The 19,888-nt window shown below is 34.8% G+C and overlaps 1 protein-coding gene across 4 annotated transcripts in view; it reads right to left on the bottom strand.

Moving 5' to 3' along the window:
- Nucleotides 1-239: 239 nt before the first annotated feature.
- PDHX (pyruvate dehydrogenase complex component X) overlaps nucleotides 240-19,888 on the bottom strand; it is an 82,161-nt gene continuing 62,512 nt past the window's right edge. For 3 of the 4 annotated variants that reach the window (XM_073216389.1, XM_037019886.2, XM_073216391.1), the window contains 4 exons: nucleotides 18,830-18,888; nucleotides 13,460-13,618; nucleotides 9,227-9,291; nucleotides 3,031-6,627 (listed from right to left, as the gene is read on the bottom strand). In XM_073216389.1, the coding sequence (XP_073072490.1) occupies nucleotides 6,369-6,627; nucleotides 9,227-9,291; nucleotides 13,460-13,618; nucleotides 18,830-18,888 (542 nt within the window). In that variant the 3' untranslated portion in view covers nucleotides 3,031-6,368. Of the gene's footprint in view, nucleotides 292-3,030; nucleotides 6,628-9,226; nucleotides 9,292-13,459; nucleotides 13,619-18,829; nucleotides 18,889-19,888 lie in introns of those variants that run through there. The other variant, XM_073216390.1, reaches the window with a different exon arrangement.

Here is a 19,888-nt window from a genome sequence, read left to right as displayed (position 1 = left end):
GAATAAAGTTGGCTTCCCACACCTCCAATGTTTTCTCTGAACCAATAGATTTAAAGAAGAAATTAACTTAGTATTTAACATTAAAGATAATGAATGGTAAATATAAAATCTGATTTTCACTTGCTCCAATAGTTTTTGTTCAGTTAGTTGGAGAGCTGGAAGATCATGATTCTTTGAAATAAATTTAACAGATGGCCCATTGAGAAGCAAAACAATGGGTGATACCTGAAGGGGTGGCTGTCCTGGCAGATATCTTACTCCAGTAACAATGCATTTGCACACACAAGGCACCTTCAAAAAAGTAGAGGGTGGAGAAGAGGTCAGAGTAGGGGTATTAAAATACATGTTAAACAATGTGTAAGTGCTTATTCCTAAACTAACCTTTCTTTAGGCATGATGACCTGTCAAGAACATTTTCTTGGCAAGTACTAGGCTGTAAAGCCTTCTCTGCCTATGCAACTCCTCACTGAGTAGCTTTCCTTCCAATCGAGTTTCTATGCTTTGGTGAAATTAAAAATTATTAGAGTGATATATACAGGCACTGAGTTAGTCATGGAAAACATATTGTTGATATTTGTGTATTAGGTGTATTAATAGGTGGCAAATATTTAGCTACTGAAATTAAAGACACCAGAAACAAAAGGGAGCTGGTTATACAACCAGTAATGTAAAAATCTGGTGCAAATCTTCTACAAAGCCTTCCACTCACCCCAGGCCCTAAGCACATACTGATTAGAGAATTTATAGAATTGAGGATAAGGACCCTTAAGTGATGAATCCTCAGAGAGGAGGCACAGAAGGCACTCACCATTGTTGAATGAATGATGTCTTTAAGCATTTTAGTTTTATTTCATATTTTAATAAATGTCTCACCTTGCAAACAGGAACTTATTTGAAATAAAGTGATATTTTCAGTTCTACCCTGCAGTCTAGATTTCTACCCAAAAAATCTAGGGGCATATTTAGGGAAGCATGTCTAACGAAACACACCTAACATAGACTACTTTGCCTGTCCTATTGCTCTGCGTTACTACAAATTATAAGATCACATTTTATTTTCCGGCCTCACTGGTTGGACTGTTGTGCCCAACCAGTTACAGTCTCTCAGCTTCAGACTTACCCTTCAATGTCTACTCTACAATAGTGAATGCAAATATTTTAAGCATTTCTTTTTTACAGCAAATGTGATACTAGGTTTTCTCAGTAGAAGGTGCCTGAGGGACCAAGCGGTATAGGACATCCAGTCTTGCTTTGCCCGGCTACATGGCCAGAACAGCGGCTCCGGCTTGGCCTGGTGATCATCCTCCCAATACAGATGCTACACCTCCCACCCACAATGGTGCCTTGACCCCTTCAGTGTACCAGACCAGCAGCTGAGGCCCACCTGTGCTCTGTGCAGTTGCTTCCTAGTTCCCTAGCGAATGTGGACAGATCTGGCCTGGGCAACTCAAAGACTGTCTCTGTTCTCCAGTGGGGTGCAACCACTGGGCCCTGACTGATAAGGTCAATAACAAGATTGGACCCTGACTGATAGAGCTGTCAATATAGAAACCAGGAGCTTCCAAAAGAAAACCTGTGGTAACTACTTTTGCCTCTGAACTTCGGCCTGATTCAAAGATATTTATTAAAAGTAAAACATTTTTATTGTTAAGAGGAACTAAACCCCTAATTTTTTAAGCTCATATTTTTCTAAGTCTTCCATTCAAGAGGTAGAAGTTACAATACTTAAATTCAACATTTTGGGTTAATATTAGTTGTCCATAGTGAAAATTAAAATCCTTTTCTGTATACAATTACCAGAAAGACACAAAGAGAACTACAACAGAGTAAATATGATTTAAGAGTGATCATATAGTAAAACATTATTGTTACTGTTGAAGAATAGGGCCTTCAGTTGTTGCAAATGGAAAATACTGTTAATAGAGAATTACATCGGCAGCAGTAACCCAGCCAGCAGGCTGTGTACTGAAGTGTGGCTGGTGGGCTTGAACACTGGTGCAGTACAGACCTAGGCTTAAATCCCAGTTGTGGCACATGAGCTGTGTGCCTCCGGCCAAATTACATAATCTGAGTTTATTTCATTATCTTGCCTTGTAATAAGGATTGTAAAGTAGGATCTACCCACATGAGAACTGAGATTAAACAGATAAGCAATATGGTTAATTATCTCTCACTTTTTCATTTTATAGATAAGAATATTGAGGCACAAAAATAAGGTTTTTACCACCAGCACAGCAGTTTATAGGTAAAGCTAAAGCTAGGCTTAAAATACTTTTGACTTAAGTATGCAAAAGTGGGAACCAAAGTCAGCACCAGAGACCAGTAGTTCTGTGAAGGACAGTCATTTATCCAGTACTATCCCATAGCTTCCGAATGAACACCATTTCACCTCAAACAGGCTGCTGATGAACCACTAATAAGAAGTGCAGAATAAGTGCAATTTATGTAATTAAAAATTTAACATCTTACAATTAATACCTTATGCTTTATAAAATGCCATAACTAATATTTCATTTGATCACAAGCTTTATCTTAAAAAGACATTCTACTTTTTAGTATAATAAAGAATTTCACAAACTAAGAGATTTCAGAAAAAAAATAAATTATATTAGGTGTGAATAAAGGCAAATCATGACTCTTTAAATCATTTTGCTAATAATTTCTCTATTTTTAATAAAAGCCCAAGTTTCCCTTCATGTGTACATCACATATAGTGAAGGATAAATTAGAGGTTCAAAACATATCCCAATTTCCCAGGAAGAAAAAAGGCTGCTTGGACTTGCTGCAAAATATACAGGTAGGTGATACAATGTGAAAGTGTACTTTATTTGATCAAAGGAATAAGAAACTGCTACTAACAGATGTTAATAATCATTTTTCAAAACACATCTTTTTACCTTATTATTTTCAATTAATGATGTCTTAAATACCACAAGCCTAGACAAATCATACTTTTCCTCCAACCCTGCACCTGTCCTGTCTGTTGAAACCAATGGAGACACTAGAAATTACATTTTAGAAATCCACAAAACTATTTAAAATTTTTATTGGAAGACTATTTTTTTTACATTTATTAAAAGGTTATACAACCAGTATAGAATAAAGGACAGTTCTCACTTGTCTTCTGAAATATACCATTTGCTGTACATAATTTATCAGACACTTTGCCTTTTGGACACTGCTGTGGGCCATGGGGGATTGTGTTTTTGACTGGTGTTACATCATTATTGTTGCATTACCTACAAGCACACACCCAGTGAATAGATTCATAATATGCCTCAGCAAACTAACAGGTACAATAGTCTTCATTTCCTCCCTTCGTTAAAGCTGCTTGACTTAGTGCAGATACAATTACTCATGTTTTCACTACTGCAGAAGCTTCCAGATGGTTCCTGCTAACTGCTCTCTTCTTGTTTTGACCCACCTTGCATCCTCTGGCCAAACTAATTCTGCATCGTTACTTCCTTCTTCAAATATTAACAAAGTTTCCCATTAACAAGCAAGGTTATATTTAAAATTAATGGTTAATTCTTACTTGCAACACACTTGGTTCTTTCACTTTGAGACACAGTTCATCACGATGCAATGTGTAATGAGGACAAATTTTCGGTGAAAACTAAGATTTAAATGTCATTTAATTTTTCTCCCACACTATAACTACAATATATTAACTTATAGCACCACCTATCTTTCAATAACAGGTTAGGATACCAGGTTTACTTTTAGCATAATGCCCAAATAGCTGGCCTATACAATTCAGTGTGAAGTTAAATACAAAATGCAAAAAAGAAAAAAATAATCTAAAAAGTTCCATTTCATACTGTACATAAAACACTTGTATATATGTGTATATCTTTATATACACACCCAGCAAATAGATTCATAATATGCCACAGCAAACTAACAGGTACAATAGTCTTCATTTCCTCCCTTCGTTAAAGCCACCTGACTTAGTGCAGATACAATCAACTCATGTTTTCACTACGGCAAAAGCTTTTCCTTTTTCCTTCCTATATATATATATATATATATATATATATGCATATATTAATAATTTTTCAAACAAAGGAGTACGGCCAAAGGCATGCTGATGCCATTAAAAAAGTTAACAAACTGTGTCTGTAAATGTCAACTAGAAATTGCAACCAGGGAGAAACAGGATCAGTTGACTTATAAATTTTAATATTCACTGATACTTTTCATACTCAAGTGTTAATTGAAATGCATGTTACCTTTTCCTTATAAGTCTTCTCAATATTTTAGTCATTTTCCCTGTTTAAGTGAGAAAAAGATGACCCATTTTTACATAATTCCATTTTTACATCATCTCTGTGTGATACCTATCAATTCTACAAATAACTAAATATAATGTGGAAGAAAGCCTGCTCATGCAACACAGTTAGTACTCTGTAAGGACCCAAACCAAGTTTACCATACTCCCTTCTCAAATTAGTGTTACTCTTTGACCTCACATGGCAATGGAATTTTTACAAATGACCGTTTTCTTACATAAACCTGATCAGTATAGAAATAGCAGAGAAGATACTTTTAGTTAGAATGAACAAGCATTTTTAACAACAGCTGAGAGAGAAGTCAATTTCATGAGAAGTCAAACCATGAGAAGCAACTGATTAAATGAAAAGCCTGGTTGTGATGTCCATGAAGAATTAAAATGTCTTACATTTATATAGCGTTTCTCCTGTGTAGTTCATAACTCCGTAAGGCAAGCTAGGTGGGTTATGAACGCCCATCTCACCTACAGGGAAACAGAGGCACTATGGTTTATGTACATCAGTCCATGGAAAACGGAACTCCAAGCTAAGGCTTATTTACAGCTGTCTTATGCTCTCTATTTCTCACACATAAAATTAGGGGAAAAAAAATTTTAGTTAAAACCTACTGAAAATAATGTAGCATAAAAGTCATTTTGGAAATAACATTACAATATTCACCATAAAAGTTTTGAAGACTATCTTTAAATACTGACTTGTTAACACTAAGTAATTGGATTAAGCATCTTCTTAACAACTGATATGCTGGGGCTTTAATTATTTTAGAAAGCTCTTTTGTTAGAGTATAAGCAGTTTGTCACGTCATACTGTACAACTTGTATCACAGGGTCTTTCTTCAGGTGATTTATGTCAGCAGATGTGAACATGAGTCTTGCTGTCAGGTTAATTAAAATTACCACCCAATTTCAGTACTGTTGCCTTGCCAGTTGTACGAAAGTTGTTAGAAGAGGGAAATAAGCTCTTACAATCATTACAATAGTGAAAATTTTATACTATCAATAGAATAAAGGACAGTTCTCACTTGCTTCATTCATAAGCCTTGTCTTCTAATCTCTTCCCAAAGTTTTATATTCCACATGTTATTTTTCTAATTTCATATTAATTTTAAATTCCGTCTTTCCACCTGCAAAGTCCCTCTTAAGCTGTTCAAGGAAAATTAATAATTTACTTCAAGGTTTTAGTAAACTTCTGTGCGCTAACTAAAATGCAACAGGTAAGTTTCTATTTTCTCACATTTTATTGCACGATACAAACTTGATTTTAAAGTGCACTAAGAAACACTGTGTGTTTAAATTAACACTAACTTCAAATGTTTAGTAGGAAATAGCATAATTTATTTTAATATATTCCAACTCAGTATGAAGGTGAGTTTATCTCTGAAGGCTGAGATATTTTAACTATAGTTTATTATTGAAATAAACAAATATTTTGGTCTCTCTCTCTCATTTTTGATTATTTTATTCTTTAGAAGTTCACAGTGTCAGAGAGGTGAAAGATAAGACTAATAGAAACCATTCTAAAACATATGGCTTTATATACATAAAAAATTCAATAATGTTGCCACAACCCCTAATACAATGAGATCCTTATTTATTTACCATTATCCAGAATAAACATCTGTACATATTAAATATTCAAGTTTATGTAGAGCAGTGCTTGTAAAAGTGAGGTCCCACTGCTAAATTAATGGGCTTACCTTTGAAGATCATTTCTAATTTCAATACAAAGAAGAGCTCTACCAATTTTTGATCTTACAATTTATCATACATTCTGAAGTATTCTAAAATGCTCAAATAAGACAAACATAATTTAATTTACAGCTAATTTAACACTCCTTTGACACAGCACCAGAGGTTAAAACTGAGTGTAACCAAATATTCTTTTTCATTAGTTACAGCTTGTTATTATTTATCTCCGTAACATTAAACCCAAATTGAAAATGATGACAACTAGGGTCAAACTCTTTGACCTTAAATAAATAAACACTTGCATACCGAATTGTTTTCCTATAATATACATTTCTGGTAACAACTCTACAGTTAACTAAGCCAAAGACCAACTTCTTAATTCTGAGGATTAGGCAAGTCGGATGGGATTCTCCAGGTTTGCTTTAAAACTTTCAAGAAACCTGGTAGCTAGTGCATCATCTACCACTCGGCTGTCACTTGACATGGTGACTGTTAAGAGCTGGCACTGCTGCAGTCTGGCATTCCCCTCTTCATCCTGAGTGAGCTTTAGCACAGGCCGGGATCTCCCAACAGCCAAAATGCAGGCCTGAGGAGGGTTGATCACTGCAGTAAATTCATTGATGCCAAACATCCCCAAGTTGGAAATACTAGGAGAAAACAAAAAGCTCTAAAGATGGCATGTCCTCAGTCAAAGAACCCTTTCCCTGGAGCACACGCTCTTACTTTACTAAAAAAAAACTGTGCTACAGAAACTTACACCACGTTATTCAAAGACCTAAGACATTTACAATAGTACCAAAAAATACTGACACACATACAAATATTATATCTAATATAAACATCTATTCAGAGTTGACCTGGAAGTCCTAGGCAGTGTGATAAAGCAAGAAAAAGAAATACAAGGTATAAGGATTGGAAAAAAGAAATAAAACTGTCATTATTCCCAGGTGAATTGATTGCATACACAGAAAATCTAAGACTACAGATAAACTGGCAAGATTAAGTGAATTTAGCTAAGTCACTAGATAAAAAAAGGTCAATATAAAAATTCACTTATATCTATATACAAGTTGCTACAATTAGAAAATAACGTTTTAAAACAATACCACTTATAATAATACCCTCAAAAAATCAAGGAACAAATCTAATGAAAAATATATGACTTCCACAGAAAATTATAAACATAACTGAAAGCAATCAAAGAATTAAATAAACAATGGTTTATACCATGTTCAATGAGTGGAAGGCTCAATGCTATAAAGATGTCAACTCTCCTCAAATTGATCAAAATCCCAGCAAGGTTTGTATGTATGTTTGTGCACATGAAATATGACCAACTTGATTCTAAAATTTATTTGGAAATACTAAGAGCCAAGAAAGACAATCTTGAGGGTCAACTTGAGGCAAGGCACAGATGGGGAAAAATGTATCTGAAATATCGCATATCCTATAAAGGTCTGTGTATCAAGAAATAAGAACTCCTACAAATCACTTTTAATAATGGACACAAGACTTCAACAGGTACTTTACCATTTGGCAAAATTAGAAGACTTCTGATAAGATATAAAAAGTTACAGGTTGGTGGTACTGGGCAAAGGATGGTCAAACAGGTCAACTGAAAAGAGGGAGCACAGACACAGAGCAAACACACACACATGGTCACTTTCTCAATGCTCTGGAGGAGGAGTAAGCTTTTCACCAAGTGGTGCTATGTCAATTTAAAGCCCAAAAGGGAAAAACAGAGAATCTTGACCTTCATGTTCATACCATACATAAAATCCAATTTCAGAAATACTGTCATCTGTATGTAAAAAGTAATAAATCTTGAAGAAAATAACACAGAAAGGTAACTTCATGACTTTGGGATATACAATCATTCTTAACACAAAATAAACATGCCAATTCTAAAGAAAAATACTGATAAATAATGCCAACACTAAAGAAAAAATACTGAACTTCATTAAAATTCAGAACTTATATTCATTAAAAAATGCCATCAAGAAACTTCTAAAGGCAAGGCACAGATGGGGAAGTAAATCTGAAATAATATATATCCTATAAAGTTCTGTGTATCAGGAAATAAGAACTCCTACAAGTCACATTTAATAATGGATACATGACTTCAACAGGTACTTTATCAGTGAGTTACCAGATACCCAAATGGCTGATAGACAAATGAAAACAGTATTCAACATCACTGATTCACATTTTCATTTACATTATCACTACACACCCCGAGAATGTTAAAATTTAAGACTCAATACTACTAAGCATTAGAATATGGAGCAATCGGAATTCTCATACACTGTTACTAGAAGTATAAATTTATGAAACTGTTTTGGAAAATTGTTTGGCAGTATCTATTGCAGGTCTTAATCTAGCAACTCTACTTTCAGGTCTATACAACAAAAATGTATGTACATATATTCACCATAAGATACTAGTAAGAATGTTCATAGTACCATTACTTATAATAGCACCAAACTGTAAATAACACAAATGCCCAGGAACAGAAAATGGATACTGGCATATTTATATATTATACGATAGAACTTCATATACTGCAATAACCACAAATAAATGACTCCACATAGTAACATGGTTAATCTCAAAGACACTAATGTTGAGTGAAAAAAGTCAGACACTAAAGAATATGTATTTATATAAAGAACAAAGCTAGCAAAATAAATCTATGGGGGTAATTTTCATAACAGTGGTTACTTTTAAGGGAGGAGTTGATTAGGAAGGGTAAAGGGACGTTTCTGGGATGCTAGTAATATTCTGTATCTTGCTGTGGTTGATTACACAGGTTTCTTCACTTCATAAAACATTCAAGCTACACTCTTTACTGTATGAAAGCTAAGCTTAAAAATAGAGCTGATAGTAACTGAAAAGTCTAAGTGTTAATATATTTCCTCAAAGTACCTTAAAATAAAAGGGATCCCAAGTAGAAAAAAAAAGAGGTTTATAATCTATTGCATTTATAAATTTCTCAACAAAGTTTCAGACTCTGAATGTCACTCTGAATATCTGAATGGGTTAACAGCTAACCTTAATGAATTATTTCTAGTTTTGATATGAAAGACTGACTAGTCTGAACAATTATTTCCTGTTGTTGAAATAAAGTATGTGATACTTAGCTTAAATTAAAAAATGTTTCTGGAAATAAATGAAACAGGTTAAAATGCACTTCTAAGTCTTACATCTGTTTGACACTACTGATTATTAAAAAGAGTTAAAATTTACCTAAAAGATCCTCCTTGGTATTCTTCAGGTAACAATTTTCCATCTCTTGCTTTCTTTGATAGAGTCTGAGAAGAATACAAGTAGAATATGACAACCAGTGATATACAGTTAATACAGTTACACAGTTGATTTTATCACTTAAAATATTTGTATAGGGTACACTCTTACCTCACATACACACACACACACACATACATATATATATATATAATTTTCTAATACAATTTTTAAAATGAATAAGTTATAGCACAGACAATCCAAGAAACTAAAGATGTGACTCAAACCTGTAGAAAAATCACTTCCCTTTAAAAATCCTTCAAATATTGGAATTACCCAGTGCACCATTACTACGCAGAATGTTTCAGTGTTTTCTATATATACAATGCAATTTTCTATTTTGCCTATAAAATTTCTTCTTGTAAGACAAAATAATAGAAGAAGCCATTCTCATCAATTTAGTAGCTTTTAAATAAATCATCTAATGGTAACAATCCCACAAGCAACATTATCATTTTTCACTGATTGCTTTTTTTACCCATCACATACACACACACACACATACATAAAACTTAAGTTATTAAAAAAGAATTTTATATCTCACTTTTCAGTATTACAAGCACTATGTTGTAGTCTCTATAAATGAGTTTTAAATGTCTGCTTAACATTCTAAAGACTGTATCTGCCACAATTCAGTCATTTCCCCAGTGTTCTAACTTGGTTCATTGGTTTCTTTTGAATTTATTTAATATAAATTGTCAGAAGTGGAATTGCATAGCCCTATAACATGCATGTATTTTTGGCTCTTGGTCTACAGTTGAAGCATTTCCTGAATGAGCTAGTCTAATTCATGTTGTAACAAGGAATCTAAGAATATAGTAATTTCCTATCACTATTGATAAAAATGATTTCTAAGAACTTATAGAAGGAAAGAGATAACAGTCTGAAAGTGACATTAATAACTGTAATTGAATTTTCCTTTACTTGCACTTACAATTAACCACATTTACACTGATTTTTATTTTTCAAAATGCTTCAAAAATAAACAGGTTGAGTCACTACATACAAAAAATTAATAATTAACTTATGAGGTAAGGAGAAGAGCAAAATGAAGCTGTTTTCATTTGGGTAGATGAAATAAATCTAGGGCTTACTATTTTTCTGTATATAATAGAGCTAACAGGTACAATTATAATCGTCATTGATAACTATTTAATCTTAAACCATAAATAACTTAACTTCTGAAAAATAAAACATTCTTTAAAAATCTGAAGACCTCAGTATATCACAGTGACTGACTGCCAACTGAAGCAATTACATATTTACACTAGTTAGATTCAGTTTCTTATAAAACTCTTTGGCTCCAAAACATAAAATGAAAAAGATGAACTTAAGACCTGCATAGCCCTTGGACTATCAGAAGTAGAGGGAACAATCTACAAAAGTATTTTTCCTGCCTTAAGCAATGTAACTGTTCACATGATTTGAACAGGCACATACCATATGAACTTTGAAAGGCATGTTTTTTTAAAGGTACATGATCTCAACATAGCCTGATGAGTTACCAGGCTAAAGTGAATAAAAAGTATTTTCACTTAAAAAATAAATTGCAAGTACATATAAAACACTTGAAAAAAAAACTCTGTAGACCCTAAACATATCAGCAGTATATTTCTATCAATGAACTCTGAAAGTGTGGCATAAGAACAATTTTAAGGATTACTGGTTCTGAAAATCCTAATTCTCACTGGGATTTCCTCACAATGGGAACTTAAAATCAAAGCACCCAGCTGTAAGGATATATAAGACAAGATACCTAGCAAATATTTCTAAAATATAAAACATTCTTAATAATTCATTCAAAAAATTTACTGGGTAAATCAAAGTAAACTGCCTCTGCCTTTTAAAAGTGTTACAATTAGGATGGAAAAAGGCTCGTTACTGTATTACTTCAATTAGGGAAAGCAAACATGAACACAGCTGAGACATGCCTTTAGCAGCACATATTAACATTCCTGAGATCGCTGGAAGTTCAAAAAGTAAACACTTAAGTGCAGGTGTTCTTAACCTGGGGTCCACAGATGGACTTCCAGGAACCCACAAACTCTCTGAAAAATTAATTTCCATTTAAGAGTTTTTATTGAAAACTACAAAAAAATAAATTCCCTGAACATCTTCTATCTTCCAAGCACCCCTGTAGAACAGGATGTGTAACAATGAACGTGACAGTCAACATCAGACAGCAGGGAACATAGAAAGACAAAAAATTAATTTCAAAGCCTGATAAACAACATGAAAACAATGAAACAGGGTAATGTCAGGAAGTTACTTTAGCTATGGAAGCCAAGCTAAGAAAGTGGCATTTGAACTGAGAAGTGCCTGGGTTTAAATAAAATGATCACTTCCACTGCTCTCTAGATGAAACTTCTTCAAGTAGTAACACACTGGTTCCTTCAATTTCAAAATGGGGAAGCTAAGGTTCCAACTATAATACTAAGCTAATAGGATTAAATGAAGTGCTTAGGCTAGGGCCTGGAATATCCTAAGTACGAGAGAGAATGGGGTGTTGATCACAGACAGCAGGGTGGGTGAGAGAAGTAAACAGAATGAGAGGCACACAGGAGTAGTCGGAGCACAGCTTCAAGCTTATGGACAATGCTCAAGGATGACCAGAGGCCTCAGAATATGCCAAGGGCTAGGCCTGCCCTCCCCGTCGCTGAAAGGCTGCTGACACATGTCTGCTTCCTTACCACCTCAACTGAGCTTTCTTCAGGATGCAAGGAATAGAGAACGCTAATCTAGCCACTTGAAGAACTATGTATTATATAGTAATATTAATGGTAAATTGGTCAGAATCAAAAAAACCTTCCTATTATAGTTAATTTAAAAAATTTAATACATATAAAGAGAAGGAAATTCTAACTCTACAGTTCAGTTCAATCTCATCTAAATTTCACAGAAACACTAAAATACAAGTATTCCCATTGCTGCTGAAAACCGCTGATTAAGCCAACATATATTACTTTGACTTTTGAATTGGCCAGATTAATACAACTGCTCAATTAAGACAAACAGCTGCATTTTCTTAAATTTTTTTTATTTTGATATCATTAAGTACAATTACTTGAACATTATGGTTACTAGACTCCCCCCATTATCAAGTCCCACCCACATACCCCATTACAATCACTGTCCATCAGCATAGTAAGATGCTATAGAATCATTACTTGTCTTCTCTGTATATACTGCCTTTCCCATGAAACAGCTGCATTTTTATAAGAACACCTCTGTAGATCATTTCAGTGAGAAGTGAAGAATGATCTAAAAATGTCAATTCCACTAAGGTCATCTTGAATTATATCTAACTTTAAGACTCCAAAGGTATGCTTTTTAAACTATTAACTTGCTTCATTTACTTATTTTGGGCAAGTAGGTCTACACATTTATATATTGTCAACTCCCCAAAGAATTCTTACCTTCTACTTTTTTATCCCCTTTATAACTTGTTCTACCACTACACATACAACTGTTCCTTGGTAAATTAATAAGAAATCACTTATATAAATGAATCTGAAATTTTCAATGCTAACACTTCAAGACCTATGATACTTCTGCCAAAAAATACCCTCGGAACTTACTGAGCCTGTCAAAGCTGACCCATCACCCATGTTTCTACCCATTCAATGTGTTATTTGGGGGGAAATCAGATTCCTTTATATTCAAGTTACAAACACTTAAAGAAGCCCAGGGAAAATTAGGTACTTTTACTTCTGAAATATTAAGTAGTTTTAATAGTCTCAATTCTAGAAAGTAAATGAATAAACTTTTAAGAATAAAATGCTGTGAACAGTGAGGTCAATATCCATCACCACTTTCATAGAAATACACTTTCAGCTTTAAAATCTCTAGAACATCATCTTTCAAGCTGAATTCTAGACTTTGGAAAATAATACAGAAATAATCTATAATTTGAACACAGTCGGCCCTAATTTATCTGTATATTACTTTTGAATTTTGGAAAGTTAAATGTTTTTAAAATAGATTATACCTGAATAAAAACCTAAAATCCTACATATACAATTGACAATCACTTAGAAATACAAAACAGAAACAAAAACAAAAACAAAGTGTTTGTACATGTGTGTATATTACATACCACAGTGTGACCAGATCATGTCAAGACTTTTCCAGGAAGTAAATTCTTGTTTTGAAAGCACAGTATTTCTTAAGACATACCTTTACAGAGTTAGCAATTTCCTGTATACCCTTAGCAGCAGCATCTTTTATGACTGGTGTAATTAAACCTTTATCTGTTGCCACAGCCACTGAAATATCAATAAATGGCAGTTGTTTGGGGCCATCTCCATCCCAGCTTACATTAACATCTGGCATTTGCTAGAAAAGAGAAATAGAAACAACATGTTACTAAAGAAGCAGTTTCAGACCAAAGTGGTTAAAGAAAAATAACTAACATTATTATGTGTTTTTGAAAGTGAATATAGCTAGAAATAAATAAATAAATAAAAATTGGATTTGAAATAACAGTTTGGATCTCTATGTTAAATATCTTGTATGCTTGGCGGAGAAAGAGAAATACCAAATGATTTCACTCATCTGAGGAGTATAGGAACAAAGGAAAAACTGAAGGAACAAAACAGCAGCGGAATTACAGAACCCAAAAATGGACTAACAGGTACCAAAGGGAAAGGAACTGGGGAGGATGGGTGGGCAGGGAGGGATAAGGGGGGGGAGAAGAAGGGGGGGAGAGAAGAAGGGGGGTATTAAGATTAGCATGCATGGGGGGGAGGGAGAAAGGGGAGGGTGGGATGCACAACACAGAGAGGACAAGTAGTGACTCTACAACATTTTGCTAAGCTGATGGACAGTAACCGTAATGTGGTTGTTAGGGGGGACCTGATATAGGGGAGAGCATAGTAAACATAGTATTCTTCATGTAAGTATAGATTAAAAATTAAAAAAAAAAAAGAAAGAAAGAAAGAAAGAAAGAAAAGGGGGATTACTCCTTGATAGGATAAAACTATTGGTAAATCAAAGATCAACGCATGCTTTAAATATCCTTAATGTTGATCACTTAAAGGGTGTCAGATGATCAGCTATGGAGGTACTCTTTTCTGATAATATTCCTTTCTCTTAATAAAAAAAAAAAAAAAAAAAAAAAGCAGTTACTGTGTGCTGACCTCCAATGAGTTCTGCACAGTGGTATAGAGGGCATGTCAAAGTGTGGGCAAAGGGTCTGTTTGTTTCTATGCAGAAGATCAAGGCCTAGCTTGGATACCCAGAAAATGAACTAAGATACGATATGAGGAGGAGCTTCCGGCATCAGCACTCTCTGGAGGACTTGTGCCGGGGGATGATCATCAAAAAGCCTCCACAGGGATCCGGACGATGCTGCGGTTGTGGCTGCATCCAGCCCACCGTCTCCTGGACTTGCCATAGGAATGAGGAGGGAGATGTCTAGGCTGGCATGTGCATACAGTGAGACAACGAATTTGACTGGATCTGTACTGTTGGAACTCAACCAGGAGTTGGGAGGGATGCAAGTTGTAGCACCCCAAAATCTTATGACTATAGACTATCTACGGTTAAAAGAACATATGGGATGTGAACAGATCCCAGAAATGGGCTGCTTTAATTTGTCTGATTTCTCAGACTGTTCAAGTACAGTTGGACAATATCCATCATATCATAGACAAATTTTCACAAATGCCTAGGGTGCCTAAATGGTTTTCTTGGCTTCACTGGAGATGGATGGTAATTATAGATTTGCTTTGTTTATGTCACCGTATTCCTATTATATTAATATGTGTGTGCAAATTAGTAGTTTAAAACCTATACATACTTAAGGTACTCTACAAGAAGATATGTCAAAGAAATAATCAATCCTCCCATGTTTCCTTCCATATGCTACATCTGTAGCTTTTCTTCTTTCTTCCTAATTACAACCCTTAAATAGAATTCGTGCCTCATATCGAATTTACCGAGTATCATAATTCCTCCAGATGGTAAAGATACCTCGAGACAAGTGCTGGGCATAGAAGCCAGAGGGCATAAATCTGCAAAGAAGTAAAAAGCTAACCTTTTCAAACAATATGGCTTCTCTCTCACTTACCAACTTTACATTTCCCTGTATGGCCCCGGAAGATGACTGGTTAGCCAGAGACGGGTAAGATTCCTCAAGGGAGGAACAACCTAAGACAGGCACAGTCACAGGGGGGCCATCAGGTGAGAATTTGGGGATCAACAGAGGTGAGGCTCAGAACCTCATCCCCCCTGCTTTGAGAGAAATCTTCTGCATCCGTGGATGTCTTGCTGCCCTTGTCTAGCCTGGATTAATACTTAGTCCATAGGCACACACCTGATCATCTGATCATCTACATTTGCCCTCTTACAGCACAAAACTATGTTTTCTACCTTTATCTTGCATCTACCTACCACTTCAGCATTTTATTAAAAATAATAATAATAATAATAATAGAGGGAGAAATGTGGGATCAACATATAAATCAAGTACAAAAATCAAATGAATATTCATATTTGACCTGATTGTTTATAGGTCATAATGCGTGATCAAAACTGAAAGTTTCTGTGATGAATGCCCTTGTACTGTTCACCATGTAAGAATTTATTCACAATGTAAGAATTCGTTCACCATGTAAGAACTTGTTCGTTATGCTTCAGAAGATTGGAGACTGACGAGAATTAGGCTTGAGATGGATTAATGATTGTACATTGAGCATTGACCCCCCTATACTGAATTTTATTGTTGTTAACAACCATTTGACCAATAAATATGAGAGATGCCCTCTCAAAAAAAAAAAAAATATCTTGTATGCTTGGGAAAAATAAACCTAACATCCTTTCTGAAGCAAGCCTGAGGAAATCCTGATGATGCACATGCTTTGATCTCTTTATATTATGGTTTAAAAAAGGGCTCCCTTTGTTAAATATTATTGCTAGAAAGTATTTAATGTTTGTTATACCTCCTGCCTCATATGATGACCAACATGACTTTTGAGAAGGGGGAAGGGGTAATGACACTTAACCACATTATTCCTGAGGCATGAACAAAGCCTGACTTTTTGGTGCAGCCCTGGGAGATGTTGTCAGGCCCTCAATAAATGATTTCCCTATTTAAGAGTGACTTCCTAGGCTTCATAAACATGATATATACTACATCTGAGCATGTACATGTTTAATATACAAACAATGACACCATGGATGGAAAAACAAGATGAAATGACTAAATCCTGGAAACAATGTGTATTGATGATATTGCCAAATATGTCAAAGGATAAAAAATGCTACTGAAAGTAGAAATAAACAATTTGTCTTCTTAAAATTCCTTTGTTTTCTGTGGAGTCAGATCCAAGCCTCCCAGCATGTTATTCCAGTGCGGCAGTCCACACTCTGACCCCACCGTCCTATCTGATCTGCCTCTGACCACTCCACTAAGGTGAATTTTCCACTTTACTCAGGCCTCTCACCGTCAGCTACGCCTATTTCCACTTCATCACTTTCCAATTGCTCTTCACTTCTCCTGTCTTTCAAGGCTCAGCTCACTCATACAAGAAAAACATTCATTCAACAATTCAAAGTCCCAACTCCCAAGAAGATTTTAAATTCTTCACAGACAACACTAAACATAAGAGGGGGAAAAAATCCTCACCTATAAAGAATATCTGGCAAATGAATGTAATTAGAAAGCAATGCAACCAAAAGCCTATGGGATATAGCCTAGGCTGTATTCAAAGGAAAAGTCATCATCTTAAACCTTCTTATTAATAAAATATAATTATAATGAATTACACATTCAAGTTTCCTAACAGAGTAGTCCTAACCAAAACAAACCAACGGAAATGAAGGAAGTGATACATAATGAAACAGTGTAAAAGGAATAAGAATGCAAATATGCAAAAATAAAAGTGAGAATGCTTAGAATAACTCCAGGTATTGAGAACATCTAAAAAATTATAAAAAGCAAATTTAAGTGACTCCAGGCTAGTAAATTTGGGGATCCAGAGGGAATAAATGATTCTCTGGGAATATATGTTTCTAAAATTAATTCAAGAACAAGCTAAAAATTGAACAGCTCAGTAATTATGAGGGAAAATGAGAAAGTTGCCAGTGCTCCCTCTTCAAAACTGAACTAGGTTCAGGTATTTTTACTGGTGAATTCAATAAAATGCCAAGACACAAATTATTTGGTGAAAAAATAAAAGTTACACAAACATTCAGATACAAATAGCTAAAAAGGCATGCCTTTAAAACTCTCTATTGTTGTATTATTCAAGAGATAAAAATAAATTACTTATTAATGTACTTTAAATATAGTACTAATAAGCAGTGATCCAGAGAAACAGCCTAGTTATAGAAAGAAAGCATGACAGAAAATGGTGATGAGCAGGAAGTCAGGAGGCCTGAGTTTTAGATTTACATCTCTAGCCAGACATCTCTTACTATTCACCTGCCTTCCTGCCATATCCACTGGGTCACCATTAAGCTTCTCAAACTTAGTATTTCCAAAAGCCAAACTCTAGATTCTCCACCTCAAATCTGCTCCTTTTCCATTTTCTCAATCTTTGTACAAGGAAAACTCTATTCCTACCATTGCTTGGGCTAAAATCCTCGCCCTTCTTTCTCTCACATACCATACATATCTGATTCATTAGCAAATCTTATTGGTTCTACTTTGGAAATGTAACCAAAAATCTACACATCACCCCTGCTTCACTGCTGCTACCTCAGCCCACACCACTGTCATCTTCTACAGCCTCCAGGAGAGTTCATGTTTCACCCTTGCCCCTCTCCTGGCTGCATTCCACACAACCACCAGAGCAGTCTCTCCCTTTTCTTCTTACAGTTTAAGTCAAATCATGTTAGTCCTTTGTTCAAAACCTCCAAAAATTACTTTCTCATTCATAATAAAATCCCTAGCCTTACCATGGCCACCAAGGCCTCATGTACTTCTGGGACCCTTCAACTCCTCCCTCTTCTTTTCTTTTTAATCTCACCTCCCACCCTCTCCACTCTAGGCAAACTTGTCCTCAGTGCCAGGTTTTAGAACAATACCATCCCCTCCGCAGTCGTTGTGACTGCTGCTTCCTCTAGGTGGAGCACCCTTCTCCCAGGTGTCTACTTGGCTCACACCCTCTTCTTTCAGGCCTTGGCTCAATTATCACCTTGCCAGAGAGCCTGTCCTTGTCTAACTTAAGAAAGTAGGACCCCTAGTTATTTCGTCCCCTTACCTGGCTTTCTTTCTCTCCTCAGCAGTTCCACTACCTGGACATACATTCGCTTGTCTCTCCCAACTAGAATACAAGCCCCACAACAAATGGAAACCTAGAATGTATTTAGCCCAAAACAGAGGATAAATTAATATTTGTTGAATAAATATTAGGTCTTAGTTCTAAGACCTTTTGATTCTCAATTTCTTTGTAAAACAGGGAGTGAGATTAAATGACAGAATATTTTTAGAAATAAAATCATAAAATTTCTGTGACTTAAAAATAAAACTTCTATTTATCATATAAAAATCCTAAGATGTGAGACTATAGAAACCAAAATTATTTAGGGTTTGCTACTTACTTTAAGGGTAACAGCTGCTGCCTTGATGATAAAATCATTTACAGACACTTTAATTTTATCTGAAAAACAAGTATATTAAAATTAATGTTCATAAAAAAACTTTAACATTGACCATTATGATTTCAAACAGGTAAACTGTGGACTGCACTAACAAACAATGATTAAAGAATACTACACGTTTCTGTTTGTTTGCTTAGTCAGTATGGTTCCCCTGATGAGGAAAATTCACATTATATGAGATGCTGTATATATAATATTAACCATAAATATAAAAGTTTACTTCATGGGCCTTGAATATAATTCTTTTGAACTCCTTTTAAAGGAGAATTTAAGGATATATTATAACCATAATCAAGAAGAAAAGAACTAACTCCACGTCTCTAAAAAGACAAATGGGTTCTCTGTGGTGTGTATAGCCAGGAAGTTTACTAGATGAGTCATTTTTTTTTCCATCCTTCTCCTGACCTTATTCTGTGTAGGCTTTATAATATATTGAATATATTAAAACAGTAGTACATATAGTCAGTTAAGAAACATGAATAGAGATGCAGCGTATTCAAAAATTTCATTTTATTAATGGGGTGTATAACAAAAAATTAAGATCACTGCATTAAATAAGAACTGCTTTCTAACTTAACAAAACAGGATATAGCAAATGCCAGAGATGAAGCAATGCTGGCATAGATCCTAGTGCAATGAATAAAACGAGGTTCTCTGTCTGGTTTTATGGTGATTCCACCAAATCAATTTTTTTCCAGTATACAAAATGATTTTAAGATAAAGCTGAGATCTCCTCCCTTGCCACAGAGCTGATTATTCATAAAGCATTTAATTTATACTTTTGCTCTCCCAGTGGGTATGAAAGTGTTGGAAAATGTAAACTACACTTGATTCTTTATTCAAAAGCTTCTAGAAAAAGACTTAAGATCAAGATCTAGTCAAGGTATGTGGCAGGATACACAAATCCTGTTATTATAGTATCATGGAATTTCAACAAATAATAAATAGCTCATTCCAAAGGCATGCTGAAGATTTCAGAAAGAGATTAGATGAATAATT

Source organism: Manis javanica, chromosome 11, assembly GCF_040802235.1.
Source record: "Manis javanica isolate MJ-LG chromosome 11, MJ_LKY, whole genome shotgun sequence".
NCBI lineage: Eukaryota > Metazoa > Chordata > Mammalia > Pholidota > Manidae > Manis > Manis javanica.
Note: the sequence above shows the minus strand (reverse complement) of the source record. Positions and strands in the feature narration are given on the sequence as shown.